We start from the raw sequence: 16,491 nt of genomic DNA, 5'->3' as shown, positions 1-16,491 counted from the left end.
TGGTGTTGCATATTGAAACTTCAAGGCTGTGAGGTTATTTAATAAAAGGCCGTGTTTTGTAGGCATATTTTGTAATACTGCAGTTGTGTAAACTTTAAAAGTCAAATATTTTTATTTCATAGTTCTGCCTCCTTGTGTGGAAACAGTTCAGTTATTCAGTGGATCCTTTCCTGCCACAATTAAGGATGTCATTTCCAGCTTAGTTGGGCTTTTAAAGTGAGATAATTTGAGTTGGAGTTCAGGCCTTACTCAGATTTTAAATTGATTCTTGAAACTCAATAGTTAGAGGCCAGTGATTCATCACATCTCATCTGGTGGCAGTGCTGGTGTAGCTGGGTTTAGCAAAGCACACATCTAGGGCTTAAGGGAGGAGGTACCAAGGCTCTATGACCACAACAATGGGATGAAACCACAGCAGTGTTAGTGTTGTACCATAAAATATGCATCATCTGAAGGATGGTCTGCAGTTTTCTTCTCCTCTGTTTGTGCTAATAAAGGTCACTGTCTTTAGAGGGAGGCTCTTGGCCATAGTGGGATGCAGAGTGCTGTTTATTCAAATGAGTTTGGCCTTTGAAGTCTCTGCAGTGAACTCACAAAGGCACCACTGGTATTTCTAGATAGAAAATATGTGAGATTTTTATATGTTTTGCTTTCACTTTCCCCTCTAGTAACCTGATGTTTTAGTATACAATTTGTATTAAAATGAGATCCTGAATTGAGGATCTCAGCTGCTGAATTGCATTTTTTTTAAAGATTATATTGGATAATGAATATTTGGTCAGAATGAGAATGCTGCAAATAAGATGGAATTGTTTAAAGAGCTAAAAATAAAAATAAAAAAACCCCAAAACCAAACTCTACTGGCTATCCACTTTGCCTTCAAAATTTTGGATTTCACTTTTGAAAACCTATCTCCTCAGCCTGTCATGTCACACCACCAGCACTGTATGCTGTCTTTAGCACTCAGTCTGCCACACACAGTGTAAAATTAAGGTTCTCCATCATTCAGGGCCTCAGTAGGTTGGTAGCAGAAATCATGTGGAGTCCTCAAGGCTTAGAGAGTAGAGTCAGAGGCATATTACAGATGGAACTTTGCTTGATTTATATCTAAACTTGTAAAAATTATTAGCCTATAAAGGACTGTATGTGTAAATATAAAATACAGAAGAGAGCCAATAAGCAGATAAGTTACCAGACACAGGAGTTTTCTCTTTTTGCAGAAGGTACTGTGACTTGCTGTGTAGCTGTAAAGACTCTGTTTGAGCTGCTGTGACTGGAATTCTTGTTCCTGTTTACAAGTTCTCTTTGAGAAGGGCTGAATGATTAATAAAAGTTTGAAAGCTTCTATTTCATTATCCATGGGATCCAAAAGGGCTGATCTGTGCTTTGGTCCCACTTAGAATAGCAAGCTGGACCAGCAGGGGGAAAGCAAATGTGTTTGTGACAAACAGTGGCTCCCTGCCTGCTGTAAATAACCCTTGCTTTTGGGAAAGGGAAAAAAATAAAAATTTAAAGTGAAAATGCAGTGAAAATTTAAAGATGAAAGCAGAAGAATTGCTGTAATAGCTGTTGATTTGCATCTGGCATCATTGAGCCACTTGGATTCACATAAGATAAATTTGTGTGTGCCAGAAGTTCCTTTTGGTCACACGAGAGCAGCCCCTGAGCTCCCCTGCGATGGACCTGCACAGTGTGGGGAGCACGGGGGGAAAGAAGGGAGAGAAATAAATTGTGTCCCTTAGCCCTTGTTTGCCTTGCAGTGCCCTCCAGGATGTTTCACTGGAAACTTCCAACAAAGTGTTATTGTGGAGTGACCTGGCAGCATCTGCATTGCTGGAGAGGGCCCTTGAGACTGTACCCAAATCACTTGGGGCTGGCTCCCTCCTGGGCAGGCTGCCTAGTGCTCAGCCCCAGGTTTTTTTCTGGGCCCACAGAAATAATATGAGATTTTCCCATAATATGAATGTAATGGTTTATGCAGTTTTTGTTTCAACTTGTTTGAAATAAAGTGAAGCCATGCAGTGACATGGTACCATCTGAAACTGAGGGGGTGTGCCATGGGCTTGAGGGAGACAGGCGATCTTAGGGGATGGCAAGGGATTTGACTTGGGATTTGAGGGGAGACATGACATTTGATGACATGCTCGGGCAAATGGGGAGTGCTTTCTTGCCTACAGCCTCTTGGGAAGGCTCCTTGGGATGGAAATAGACTGGAGATTTGGCTATGATTTGGTTGTGGTTGGATCTCCTTGGGTTCGTTTGTTAGAGGCTGGAAGGGACCCAATCCATGGAGAGTGGGTGGTCAGCAGCCCAGGGGTGAAATATGGAGCACAGATGTTTGACAGAAGGGATGGATGTACCCCTTACATTCTCCACCACTTAGAGTTTGGTGACTGGTACGTTCATATAAAATACTCATCTTCTGGTGGTTTGGGAGGGTGTGCCCCTCCCATTTTGGAGGGTTGTGATTAGTCTGGTTTGTTGACGTTTGGTGTACATTAGTTTATATCCAAGTATGTTTTTGTGTCCTGTAAACAAGGAAAACAATGGCTGGTTTGTTAACTGAGAGGAGAGGAAAAAGTGGGTTTCCATGTGTGTGATACAGCCCATGCCTGTTGTGTTGTACAGGGGTGGGCTGTACAGCTGCTCTTGAAAGTCATAATGAAATAGGAAGCAGCCTGCATGGGTATCAAGGCCATTGCTTTTTCCTTCACTCATTATTTACACTGCAAAGAAAATTAAATTGTTGTGGCATGGGAGGGAATATGCTATCCCAAAATTTGGCAGGGTCAGAATTACAGCTGTTCTAACTGTTCCCTCTCCCCCTTTCCCCTCAGTAGTGTGATCACAGGGAAATCATATATGCCTTTGTCTGCTTTGCATACAGGTAGTGCTTCCAACATTTATTTTGGAGAAAAGATCCCTGCTGGAGATGTATGCAAATTTCATGGCCCATCCAGACCTATTTTTGTCAATTGCAGCTGGAGCCACTCCCGAGGAAAGAATTATCTGCTTTGTGGAGTATTATCTAACAGCTTTTCACGAAGGCCGAAAGGGAGCAGTTGCCAAGAAGCCCTATAACCCCATAATTGGTGAAACCTTTCACTGCTCGTGGGACGTGCCTAAAGATAAAGTGAAAGCATTCAGAACTAATGGTGCCTCCACGCTTTCTAAGGACTCAGCCAAGGAGCTGGGCCAGGACCAGTCCACGTGCTACAAGCTGAGGTTTGTAGCCGAGCAAGTGTCTCATCATCCGCCAGTATCTTGCTTTTACTGTGAGTGCAAAGAGAAGAAAATGTGTGTGAACGCTCACGTATGGACCAAAAGCAAGTTCATGGGCATGTCAATAGGTGTTTCTATGGTAGGTGAAGGTAAGAAATGTGCTTTTATTCTGCTTTTTTTGAGCCAGTATTTCTGGGTGTCAACAGAAATCCAAATGTTTTTCCTACTTGCTGTCCCTTCTGACCTTTCATTTGAACCTTACGACTGTTTGCTTTTATGAAGTTTGGAATTAAAACTGTAGGATTCATATAACCTACTGCTGTCCAGACAGAACATGAAATACACATTGCATATATAAATGTGTGATTATATTGATAAGACTCTGTTAATATATATGGCCAGACTTCAGAAATAATTAAGTTATAATAGCTTATGCCAAATTATAGCATATTCTGTGAGAACATTTTTGGTCACTTTTAAAGTAATATGGGATTTGGTGTTCACTATTGGAACAAAGCAATGAGAAGGGACATGTTTTTGCATAAATCTAACATTTGTTTTTCATAGTTTCTGCAAGGAATCATGATTTCTGTAGTGTTTGCAAATTTAGTGTATTTTCATAAGCTTTCTAGAAAGTCACGTGTTAGAGGTGTGAATCCTGATTTTCTGTGTCATACACATGCAGTCTGCATTGTGATAAATCACTGCCCAGCTTGAGTTCAGAAATACAGGAAGTCATAACAAATCCTTAATGGATGATCTGAACTGATGCACACATTTGTACCAGTGTTGACACTGACTGTTAATGCATTGAGATGTGTGTTTCTAAGCAATTTAATCCCTTTGGCCATTTGAGGGTAAGATACTATGGATGAGGGTAAGATGTATAGATTTTAGTGTTTTACCTTAACTAGTTCTTGGACTGTACTCTCAGAACTATGAAGACAACTTGCTTATTTTTGTCACCATTATGTTAAATACTGTGGTATTAAAGGCACTAAAAAAAATGGAGTGGGAAATGCAGTGGTTTGGTTTTGCTTATTAATAGCAACAAAATAACTATGGTGAAAAAATACAGGTCCTTCCCTGATGGCAATATATTCCCTTTTTTAATAGAAGAGGCATGAAACCTCCTTACTACTGGTTTTGATACCCTTGTGATTAAGTCTATGTTAGCACCCGTTTTCTTCTTCCTATGATTTAGGTATTTTGCTTTGAATATGGAGTTAAGGGAGTTGGGAAGGGAGTGTCAGAATGGAAATTGGTCGGTCTGTCTGTCTGTCCCCTGCCTATACTACTGCCAGCCTGAGTCACTGGCTTAACATTCTGCATTTTTCTGGTACATGTTCATTTCTAGTACTCTTTTGCTCAGTGAAGGGAACTATTTAATGGAAATAAAATTAAACACAAAGTCACTTATGATTATGTAGGAGTAGGGAAATTTCTTTCTCTTGCTGCTAGCACACACAAGTTCCCTGGGATTGGGGGTGTCTACTGTGGGGATTATTTAAGACTTCAAAGTCCTGATGTGTCCCAGTTCTGAGAGAGAAAGGGTCTAAGAATTAACTGCTTACTCACCCCAAGGATTGTTTAATGTGTGCTTATGAGAATAACATTCTTCCCTATGCTCTTTCTTTTTTTCATGATCCTGGAGACATCCCAGGAGTGGAGGCGGGCTTTGGGGAACATCTGCAGTAGCAAACTCTTTTATTCCAAGGTTTGCTGCTGTATTTGTGATGTGCATGCTGGGAGGAAGTCTGGGTTCACCAGTTCATAGTTAGTATTCATCTTTTTGTTCATGTAAGCAGTGCAAGAGCAGGAACCTTCACAGTGACAGCATTTCTGAGAAGTGAGGAGACACTTCAGTGCAGCCCAGGCATTTCTGTTGCACGTTGAGGACTGGCAATGGGCAGCAAGAAGTTGTACCACTGAGGCTTTTCTGTCATCTGAAAACAGCAAGCCTAAGCCTGACAGCCTCAGTTTAAAATACCAGTTTTGCAGTGCAGTTCCTTCACTTGAAACTGCACTTTCTTTAATTTTTTTGTTTATTTATTTTAGGTCTAGGGAAGTCTTCCTGATTAAGTTGGTGTGTGGGTTTGTCAAGCTGTGTAAAAATTAGAATCTACTGCAGATGCTTCTTTCTTATGTGCTGCATAAGTATAAATTCTGTAGTAGATTGAGGTCAGTGTGAGTACCAGGCAATATATTGCTGAACTGACAAAAAGGAGCTGTTGGACTAAAAGTGTAGAAAACCTCAGCCTGTATTTATGTGCCTAATAATTTTTGTAATGTGAAATATAATTTGGAGATTTTTCCTTGTGTTTAGGGATGTGTTAGAGTTGCAACATTTCATATGGGGTGGATTAGTCTAGCAAAGTTAGTTGGACTGTGGAAAGATGCTGTTAGTTAGAAGGCACATGAAGCTACTCAAGGTGGGTAGAAACTAAAGTTAGCTCCTTGGAGAAACTTTCACACACCGAGGTTGGCTAGTAAGGTTGTAGAATATTATTTCAATCTTTTAAAAGCAGATTATGTGAGTTTCTGGGGAATGAAGTATCACTGATCCTACTTTTGATGAGAGACAAAGTAACATCTCATGGATCCTCAAAATCTCTGGGTTTTGGTTGTTGCGGGGTTTTTTGCTACTGTCCATTGGATGACCAAACTAATCATGTGCTATTGTTGGCATTTTGTCTTGTCTCTTCTTTTTTTTTTTTTAATTTCCCCTCATTATGTGCATTCAGCCCTTTTTTTTGCCTGTTGCTGGAGTTAAATTACATACATGTGGAGGCCTTTCCCTTTTTGGAAGACCAGAAAGGATTTAAGATGTGGCATCATGTTACTTGAAATACAGTTTCCTTGATGCCTCTAATATATTTGTGCCTGTTTTGAGACTTGGGTTAAATAATTCTGCTGTTGGTTCAATATTAGGTTCGTTATACTACAGATTAAATCAATATTAATTGATATGTTAGAGGGGAAAAACATCCTTCCAGACAGAGTGTTAGAGAACTGTAATTAATGCTTTGGATAATTTAGTGATAGTGAGTGACCATCTTGCTCTAGTCAGATATGTATCCCTACAGTTCTGTCTGACCAGGTTGCACAGAGAAGTTGTGGATGCCCTGTCCTTGGAGGTTTCCAAGGCCAGGTTGGATGGGGCTGTGAGCAGCCTGGTCTAGTGGAAGGTGTCCCTGCTCACAGCAGAGGGTTTGCAACGACATGATTTTTAAGGTCCCTTCCAACACAGGCCATTCTATGATTCTGTGACAATGACCAGAAACTTCATTGTAGCCTAATGTTCAATAAAGCAACTGTGGTGTGTTTTGAAAGTTTGCTCTCTACTGAACAATACAATGTGTCCCTCCAACAGTTCAGTGAAGCTTTTTCTATTTGCAGAAAGAAAATAGTACTGAATTTTTGGACCTATAGTGTGTAAGGAATATGGTAATGTGTCTGTGGAGGCTTTGAATCATATTTTTATAGCAAGTCCTTAGATGTATAGAGCACATTGCTTTTTATGCTTTTTCTTAGAAGCTGACATAGAATATCATGGAAGTACAAAGGTTTATAAAGGAATTTAAAGAATTAGGGGATTTAAGGATGGTATGGTCTTGGCACACAAGGGCTTCAGCTCAGTGTCTCAGTGGTGTCATTTTTTTGTACGTTGCACCTCAAAGTGACTAAGATTTTTTTTCTGTCTGTGGTTTTTGTTTGTTGATTCAAAGTAACTATCAGCTGCAGAGATGCAGAACAATTGGGAGAGCACTGCTGGAAATCCATGTGGGGAGCTGTTTTATATGCTAGCCTTTTTTTCATTTCTGTTTATGAGTGCTCTAAATCTGGCTTGCTAATGAAATCTTGCAACTTTTCTTTGCTGTATGACAAAACCCCCATTCTTCAGAGTAGTCAGCACTGAGTTTCCTCATGAGAAAGCCATCCGGAATAGAAAAGAGGGTATTTTGCATAAAAGAATTTAGGTTGCATACGCAGTCCCTAATTCTGGTTAATGTTAATTATGTACTAATGAAGGAGTGAGGGAGAAGATGAGGCTGTAATGAACAGGGTTGCATTAAGATTTAAATTAGCAAAAGATGAGAAAGTCAATATAAATATTTAATGGTTTTTGCATGGTCCATAGGATCTTTAAAAGGATACTGGTCGTGGGGTAAGGATGCCGTGGTGAGCACACCTTAGTGCCTGCTCCTTTTCTGCTCTTGGATTTTGGTTCAGAGCAGCAAAAGCCAACAAAAAGTGTCATCTTTGATTTATGGGTTAATTTTGTAGAGAGCATAAAGTACATTTAAATGGATTGCTTTGTATTGTCAAGTGGCTAGTTACATCTGATGTTTTCACTTCTGCTATTTTAAATGTTTTAAAAAGTAGTGAGGTATAGGCTTCCAAAATTATTTTGTCTAAATTGAAATCAACTTGAAAAGATCTGATAGCTGGGTAAAAGGTTCAGTGCTCTTTCCAGGGTAAATTTAAAAGAGAGCAATGAATGTTTTTTCCTCTCTTTTTTTTTCCTTCTGTTCAAATACATATACATATATTATGTATTAATAGATGTACAGGTCTATAATTTCTGTTACTGAGAAATGAGTGACTTAAAACTTACCAGTCCCAAAGCTTGATTGCTCCATGCAATTACAGCTACCTAAGATTTTCCCTCAGTCCTCATTTTTGCATTAATATTTTTAGCCCAGTGTTTTTAGAACCATTTTCATATAGCATGGCACTCGTTACTTAATTTAGCAAATCGTTCCAAGCTTTGAAAAATGAGCAGTGCTCAACACAGCTGCCTGGAAGGTTTGAGACAATAGGAGCCCGGTTCTGGCATTTCCTGTTTTCCTTTGGGATCTGGGCAGTTGTGATGCCCAGCACCCCTTTGGGGCTCAGCCCACATGTACCTTGCTCCTCTCTGTGTGTTCTGGGAAACACAGACAGGGTGAAGAGCTGCTTAAATGGTGAAACAGCCCCCGGCCCCTGGTGTCCCACGTGCCATTTGTTGTTCAGATTGATCTCCACGCAGGCAGTGGGAAGCATTAAATCCCACATGTCTCTTCTGCAGCTTATTGATCCAGAGCCTCCTCTGGGGTGTTTTGTCAATATGTGTTACTGGGAAATCAATTCACAAAGCTGCAGCATCAGTGAGGGACATGTAAGAGTCAAACTGGGAGAGTGATACGCCAGGCCCATGGCTTCCTTTAATGCAGGCTGAGGGCTCATGGATAGGGGTGTGACTCTGAATACATTGCTGTAGTCAAAAGGAGGAGTAAATGGTGTTGAGGACATGTCAAGGGGGAATTTCAATATCCTGCAGTGGTTTTTAACAAATTTACCCTTCTCTGTAGCATTTTTTCTTGACAAACCAGGTTACTAAATCCACTGTTCCTCCCAGAGTGCTGGTCTGGTGTACTTCTTCCTTGTGTAATTGTTGCCTATAAATACTTCAGATTTTTTTTTTTTTAAGGAATTGGAATTTTTTGAAAGAACTCTTAGATATGAGAGGGGAAAAAACTAAAAATGGGAGAATATTCTACAGTTTTTCATGTATATTTACTTTATAGCCATTTTCAAACTAAACTTGAATCATCCCTTACAGCAGGGAAGCAAGGGAAGAAAAATAGCCTGTGTATTTTCCAGCAGTTGTTTTTAAAGATCAGTTGCAATGTAATGATTATAACCAGATGTAAAAATAATTGTAAAGTAACTGTTAGCTTTCAGTTAATTGGTTTACAATTTGACACTTGGCTGGGTGGGGAGTTACTTCAAATTGTGGTACCTGTTACAAATGTTGAATCTCAGTGTAATTTTTGGCTTCCTCTCCCCTAAGGGAGCGCAGGTCTCTGTTCAGATTTGCTGGTGCAGCCACAGTGTTTCTGGTGCTTCATTTAAATGAGGCTTTGCATGTGGGCTCTGTGAACAGTGGAATGCAAAACAGTCAGGTTAATACTAAAAGTATTATCAAGTCATGGGTATTTCAGATCAGCCCTTTAATCTCTTTTAGACTGTAATTATGGAGCTGGAGTCATATTTCAAGTGAGATAGTGCTTCATTAAAAAATGTATTTATTCAGGTGTTCAAGGAATTCAGAAAATATGCTACCAGGTGCTAAAAATACTGCCAAGAGAGCTGGGTTCAGTTTTTAATATCTAACCTGCTGTGGTGGTTAAATATTTACATTGAAGGTCACTGCTGCTGTTTGCTCTCCACTTTAAATGTGCTTGGCAGCACTGCAGCTCTGAGCCCCTCCCACCGGACTAGGGAGAAAAAGCTCTTGATCCCATCAGGGGGACAGAGGCAAACCTGTACTGACCCATAAGGAAATTGTGTTTATCATACCAGTTCCCTCTCACGTGAGGAACATCACATACAGTGGTGATCAGAAGAGATTGGGAGAGGTAGGGAGACTTTTTACAAGGGCATGTAGCTGCAGCAAAAGGGGGAATGACTTTAAAATGAAAGAGAGTGGGTTTAGGTTAGATATTAGGAAAAAAATTCTTTAGTGAGTGGGTATTAAGAGGTAGGGAGACTTTTTACAAGGGCATGTAGCTGCAGCAAAAGGGGGAATGACTTTAAAATGAAAGAGAGTGGGTTTAGGTTAGATATTAGGAAAAAAATTCTTTACTGAGTGGGTATTAAAGGGCTGGAACAGGCTGCCCAAAGAAATTGTGGATGCCCCATCCCTGGAAGTGTTCAAGGCCAGGTTGGATGGGCTACTTAGCAGCCTGGTCTGGAGGAAGGTGTCCCTGCCCATGGCAGGGGGGTTGAAACTCGATGATCTTTAAGGTCCCTTCCAACCCAGGCCATTCTGTGATTCTACAAAAATTGTTCTTTATTAACTGAATGGTATTATAGCATCCATTTAATGAGTTTGATAACCAGAATAGTTTTTTGAGTATAAGTTATTCCTGTCTGCATGTCCAGGGTGAGTTAGGTAGTTCAGCCTTCCTGCTTGGATGTCTGTGCAGGTGTGAAGCCGAGGAAGCTCGAGGCAAAATATGTCTGTGTGTTCTGGCTATGTCCTCCTGGCCTTTCCCTGCTGGTGAGGGCTCAGCACGTGACGTGAGGAGCTTGTAGCTTGCCAAGACTAAATGGTTAAAGGTCCTTTTAAGACACGGCTTTTCTGCCTGCTTTTGCACTCCCAGCTCCTTGTGTCAGAGCTGCCAGAGTGGATGTGCTGGCTGTGTCGCTGCTGGGAGGCCGAGGTTGCAGAGGTTCTGAGAACAACTGCATGAAGCTGTTCTGGTTTGCAAATGTTTTCCTGTGAAATAGTTCAGAAGGCAGAAGTGACAAATTGCAGAGTTTCCTGTGCCTGTATTTAGTTTTGTTAGCTGGAGCCAATATTCAAGATCAGGGCTCCCTTAGAGCTCTGTGCTTTTAATTTTGAGTGTGTTTTAATTTAAGTTTGTTTTTTCCATGCAGTGTTAAAGGCATATTTTCATATTGGCAGCAGTAGTGTTATGTTCCTATTTAGTGCTTTTTCATCATTAAATGTGAGATCACTTTGAAAAAGTAGTGTCAGTATTCCCTTAAACAGATAGATTAATCAATACCACTAACAGTGTGCTCTTCCCCTGCCTGCCCCAGGGTGAAGGCAAATGGGCTCCAGCTTATCTTGCTACTAAACAGATACTATTACTGTGTCAAAATAACTTTCCTTTCTTTTATTTCCAAATATTTCTGGGTTCTGAGTTCTTCCTGTGATAGGTTATTTTCAGTCCCTGTTGTGAAAAAATATTTTCAAAGGTGTCATTTTTGCCTTTAGGCAGTTAGTAAATGGGACACAAAAGACTGTAAAACTCTAATAAAAAATACACTGCAGACATTTGGCATGATCTAATTCTGTGTGCGAGGTTTATGGTGCTCTTTTCCTGGTCTTATGTCCTGTTATCCTGAAGATCAAACTACAGATTTTATGGGGATAGAGTTGTACCCTTAGCCTCAGGGGAAGCTGCAAAGGTCTGATCAGGAAAGCAACTTTCTTTGTGCAACTTCCAAGTAATGTTGAAAAACTGCTGCTGTTGTGTGCTGTTTTTAGTTACAGCCTCATGGTGCTGAGGGTGGAGGGACCTTTATAGAAAGAGATAGAATTACCATTTTCTCTGCCTGGTAGAGACAGATATTGGACTTGGTGCTAATAGAGCAGTGGCCCTGCTGGGCACCTCTTTGATTATGCAAGATTTTTTCAAAGCCTGTGTGAGAAACCAGGCATTATGAAATTAAAGAGCAAAGTTAATAGGAAATTTGTAGGTGCCATGTTTTCTTATTGTACCCACAGAGACTTACAGCCTTTCACAGCATCAAGAGGAAATTAGTGGAGGACATGGCTGTTTCTAACTGAATGGAGAAGTGAACAGTCCTTTGGCCATGCCCATATTTTTTCTGGAGGGAGATTATGGTACAACACTGAGAGAGCATCTGAATTTTCAGTATGGCTTTTTAGGTGGACATTCTATGTTTATCCAGCTTTTAACAGTAATACAAAGTAAGGAATCCAGTCAGATTTTCTGAGAAGTTGTTTGGTAGCAGTCAATATATCAGGGTGCTCAGTCAAATGGGATGCTTTTGAAAATGCTTGTTGGAAGAAACTTGTTCTAGAGAGCAGAGTTTCCTAGCAGACAGTGCCCTCCTTCAAGGAGAGCTGCACGTGCTCTCCGTGGATGTGCATTTTGATGGTGGTAATTGGTCAGTGACCATCAGATCTTATCAGTGAACCCTTTATCACCTCACTTTCTCCTCTTCTGCACAGGTGTTCTTCACCTGCTGGAACATGAAGAGGAGTATGTCTTCACCCTGCCCAGTGCCTACGCTCGCTCAATCCTTACCATCCCATGGGTGGAGCTTGGAGGGAAAGTCAACATCAACTGTGCCAGAACAGGCTATTCTGCCACGGTCACCTTCCACACCAAGCCCTTCTATGGAGGGAAGGTCCACAGGTACAGCCATTACTGTCTTACTCTTGTTTACCTGCTGCTGGATTTCAGGGAAAAGGCTCTAGGGCATCTGTTCAGTTCTTCTGTTGCAGTATTTTACAGACAGATAGCTAAAGTTCTATTCCTATTAGTGCTGGAGATGACTTAAAGCTCTAGGGCAGTTTATTGTAGCAATACATATTATGTTGTTTAACTGAATTGGATGTATTTCTCTCATTAAAATAAAGTGAATGGATCTCTCCAGGCTTTGTTGCTTGTAAAAGTGTAAGTGTAGGATCAGAAGAATGTACATGGAAAAGGCCATATTTCTTCTACCCCAGCTGCTGCTTCTGTGTGGGTCTTGCAGATGAACTGGTGTTCCAGGTGGAGCTCCTGAAAAGAGGAGAGAAGCAAAAGTGTCACTGACCATAGTGGTAGCTCCCTACTGGGGACTTTGCCTCTGCACTGAAATTCCAGATGGTGAAAATGTTATTTGTCTTCTTTGGTTCCCCTTTACTAAGGGTGCAAAGAGGCTCTGTGCAGGACAGCCTCCTGTCTTGCTTCCGTGCCCAGGTTGATGTCCTGGTTATTAACATCAGATCCCTTTCTTGTTCTGCTGTGGACTGCTGCAGTGTCCAGAGGAGACTGTGCTTTGCATGGTTACCTCTGTTTTATTTCAGATTTCAGTGTTGTGTTCAGGTAAATGTTTGCATGGGGCTGTTTTGACATGGTTTTTCTTTAAAAGTTGTAGATTAATAATTGGTGCCATCAGGGTGAATAAAAATTTGGGGATGTTGTGCTGTATTACTTTAGTAATTAAAAAATTGAGTTTACACATTACATGGCTTTCTAAAGCACATGTGTGCGTGCTCATGGACACATTCACAGAACTTCTCCCCGCATTTCAGTTTTCCAATCCTACGTGTCTATTTTGCTCACTCTCAGACCAGTTCTTTGACTGGAGAGGTGGCTTTATTCATTGCCTCTCAGCAGCTGAGAAGTGAACTTGCAGAGCTAAAGAAGAAATCAAAGATACCCAAAGTTTTTGACATAGGTCTCTGGCAGCGTTATGTTCCGGCATGAAAGTGTCATGTATTGCAAATGTCACATGGATGTCATGGATTGTTTTTCAGGCTGCTGCGGTAACCATTTGGTCTGGGCTTGAGCTGAGTATCACAATTTTAAGTTGGGTTACTACTGTAGTTAGGTAGAATGTCATCCCAAAGTTGTTGCTGTGTTAGAGGAGCTTTCCTGCGATGAGTCTTTCTTTTTTGGAGGCAGCATCACTACTTTGCCTGAATAATTGATTTGTGGAGCTAGAAGGCTGCTTGCACCCTCAGCAAGGTAGTGCTGTCATGTGCTGGTAATAAATGGTACCAGTTATTTCTGTGGTCTGTTTTTCCTTCCCCCTTGAATCAGGGTTACAGCTGAAGTGAAGCACAATCCAACGAACACCATTGTGTGCAAGGCACAGGGAGAGTGGAATGGCACCCTGGAATTCACTTACAGCAACGGAGACACCAAAGTGATTGACACCACCAAACTGCCTGTTATCAGGAAAAAGATCAGGCCCACAGCAAACCAAGGGCCACTGGAATCAAGGTAAGGGCAGAGGCTTTGCAGTGCTGAACTTTGGGTGGGAACAGAGTGGGGAAGCCAACTGCAGCTCTGAGTGCTGTGGTTCAAAAATTCCTTGCTTCCTACAGCACAAAATCTGGGCACAGAGAGCTCAGGCTGTGTGTTGGTTCCTTGGAGCATAAATTACACTGTAGTGACGAGTACATCAATTTTGTAGATGGGAAAAATGCCTATATTTGTTTTAATGAGCATCTGGAAAATGGTAATGCAGTGTTTTCACCTGCTTCTTGGAGTGATTGCAACATGGGAGGCAAATCAGTCAGTTTGTTGCAAGCAATTCAGAGTGGTATGTATATTGTATGTTGCATATCATTGAAACTGGTGCTTCATGTTTTATATATTTTAGAATATATATTTGTATAAACATATATAAAATGTGAGGCATTATGATATAAAGACACACACACACAGGTCGTTTTGAGGCTCTTGGAACCTACATCATGTGCCTAACTCGGACTAAATACATTAGAAAAAAACCTGTTCTGTATTCACTGTCAATAACTCTTGATGTTTATCTTCAGAAAAATCGATACTTTAATTGAATTTAGGAAGATTTTATTGAAGGTTTTAAAAATATGAGTTAAACTACATTTTATTATCTGTAAATGTCTTTTTATTTTACAAAGGTGTCTTGAGTCATTGTGCAGGGTCAGATACAATTTGTCTACTTTCTAGACCACTTGCTTATCCACAAACTCATTTTTCCCCTGTAGTGTGGAACATAAAGATTGTTGTAAATAAGGAAACCAGTAGCTTTTCAGTGTATTTATTGTGTTTTTTAGATACTAGTCAGCAAATTGCATCCATCCAGTGGCTCTGCAGGATCTGCAGTTTATCACATTGTGAACACAACCTCATTTAAACAGCCCTGGACAGATGTGAAAGCTATGGTTGGTTTCAGACAGAGAGCAGTTTGGATTACATATTAGGAAGAAATTCTTTACTGTGAGGGTGGTGAGGCACTGGAACAGATTGCCCAGAAGGTGTGGATGCCCCATCCCTGGCATTGCTCAAGGCCAGGTTGGATGGGGCTCTGAGCAGCCTGGTCTAGTGGGAGGTGTCCCTGCTCATGGCAGGGAGGGTGCAACTAGAGGATCTTTAAGGTCTCTTCCAACCCAAACCATTCTATGAGGGTTTTTCTCAGTGCTTTTCTGGGCAAAGCTTCTTCTAGGCTGATCTAAGGCACTGTATCTGAGCGTGGAGAGCTGTGTGAGAAGCGTGTAGCTCTGTGCTGGTAAATATTGTAACTGGGAATACAGAGCACAGACTACAGGGGCTCCCTAGAATCAGTTCCTCTGCTAGTGACCTTGTTGGACCACTCAATGCACTTTTGGCTTTTGGCTGACACTCATTTATAATTCAAAAAATTACCTGCAAAAAATGCAGAATTAAACGCCTGCTATTTGGGGGATGGAGGAACATCAGTAAGGAATGTGAACTAGAAATGGTAGAAATAAAACCACCTGCTTTGAGAAAAAAAGCTCAGGTGGTGAAGAGAATATAAACAGAGTCTGCTGAGAAAATTGCACTGCAAAATACTGGGAGCTGAGTGAATCTGAAAATCTGGTCCACAAATGTGATGAATATCCTAGCAGAGTGGTGGTTCCCAAGCTGTGGGACTTGGAAAACCAGCATGGATAGCGTGGCCTCAGCCTGCTGCTCACCAGTCTGGTGTCCAGCAGCAGTGGGCTGTGGCAGAGCTGTTCTCACCCTCCCTTGTGCTCCTTCTCCCTGGCAGGCGCCTGTGGCAGCAGGTCACCAACTCTCTGAAGGAGGGGAACATCGATGCCGCCACGGAGCACAAGCACCGCCTGGAAGAGAGACAGCGAGCAGAGGAGCGGCAGCGAGCGGCGCTCACAACTCCCTGGAAACCCAAATACTTTGCCAAAGAGGTACTTGGAGTTTCTTGGTTTAGACCTTTAGCAAGTTCCTGCACAGGGGACAAGTCAATGTCTGTGGCTTTTGTCATGGGCTAGTGTTGTTATGTACCACTGATTGCTTAAATTTTATTTTTGACAGAGTCTGGCTCTTGAATGAGAGCAGTGGGCTTTTCCATGTCTATGTTGTGAACTTGTTCACTTTTCTTCAGTTAGATTGATTTTGATCTGCATTTTTGGTGCCTAATGTTAGGCAGGTAAAATGATGTGTTTTTTCTGTAAAATCCAGCCCTTACTTCTCAAATTCTGCATACTCACTTCCCCTATAATCTTAGCATACTAAAATGAGGACAATCTAGGGAGATTTATCCAATGTAAGTAAGTATTGACATCCTAAACACAGTCTTGGGTTACATGTGTGTGAAAGGAAACAAATTTTACCAAGTTCATCTTTCCCCTTTCTTGGAGGAAAGGTGAAGGGGAAAGGAGACTGAGGAAATGGTTCCATTAGCTGCTATTTAAGTCAGCATCTCTTGCATCTTCCCATTGCATCTCTTCCCCCTTGTAATTTTTTCCCTCCCCCCTACCTTACTTGTCAATTCTTTAAACACAAAATTTTGAGGTGACAGGGATGACTTCTTGTTTGGTCTTATTTTAGCTTTTGTGTGGACGTACAAATATGGTATTTATAAGTCTTGTTTGTAAACTTTGCTTAATTTTCTTACAGGGTGACGGTTGGCTGTACGTGAATCCTCTCTGGAAGACCCACTGACAGGAGAGAGCAGTTGCCTCGTAACTTTACCTGAAAGGCATTAAAATGATACAGTATGTAACTT

The 16,491-nt window shown here is 41.2% G+C and overlaps 1 protein-coding gene across 1 annotated transcript in view; it reads left to right on the top strand.

Annotated features, from left to right (window-relative positions):
* OSBPL10 (oxysterol binding protein like 10) overlaps positions 1 to 16,491 on the top strand; it is a 110,231-nt gene extending 93,740 nt beyond the window's left edge. The window contains 5 exon segments of the mRNA XM_041407916.1: positions 2,888 to 3,371; positions 11,978 to 12,164; positions 13,560 to 13,742; positions 15,517 to 15,670; positions 16,383 to 16,491. Of these exon segments, the coding sequence (XP_041263850.1) occupies positions 2,888 to 3,371; positions 11,978 to 12,164; positions 13,560 to 13,742; positions 15,517 to 15,670; positions 16,383 to 16,427 (1,053 nt within the window). The 3' untranslated portion in view covers positions 16,428 to 16,491.

The sequence above is a fragment of the Onychostruthus taczanowskii genome, unplaced genomic scaffold (assembly GCF_017590055.1).
Source record: "Onychostruthus taczanowskii isolate IOZ18803 unplaced genomic scaffold, ASM1759005v1 scaffold28, whole genome shotgun sequence".
In the NCBI taxonomy this organism is placed as follows: domain Eukaryota; kingdom Metazoa; phylum Chordata; class Aves; order Passeriformes; family Passeridae; genus Onychostruthus; species Onychostruthus taczanowskii.
This window is presented reverse-complemented; position numbering and strand designations above follow the sequence as displayed.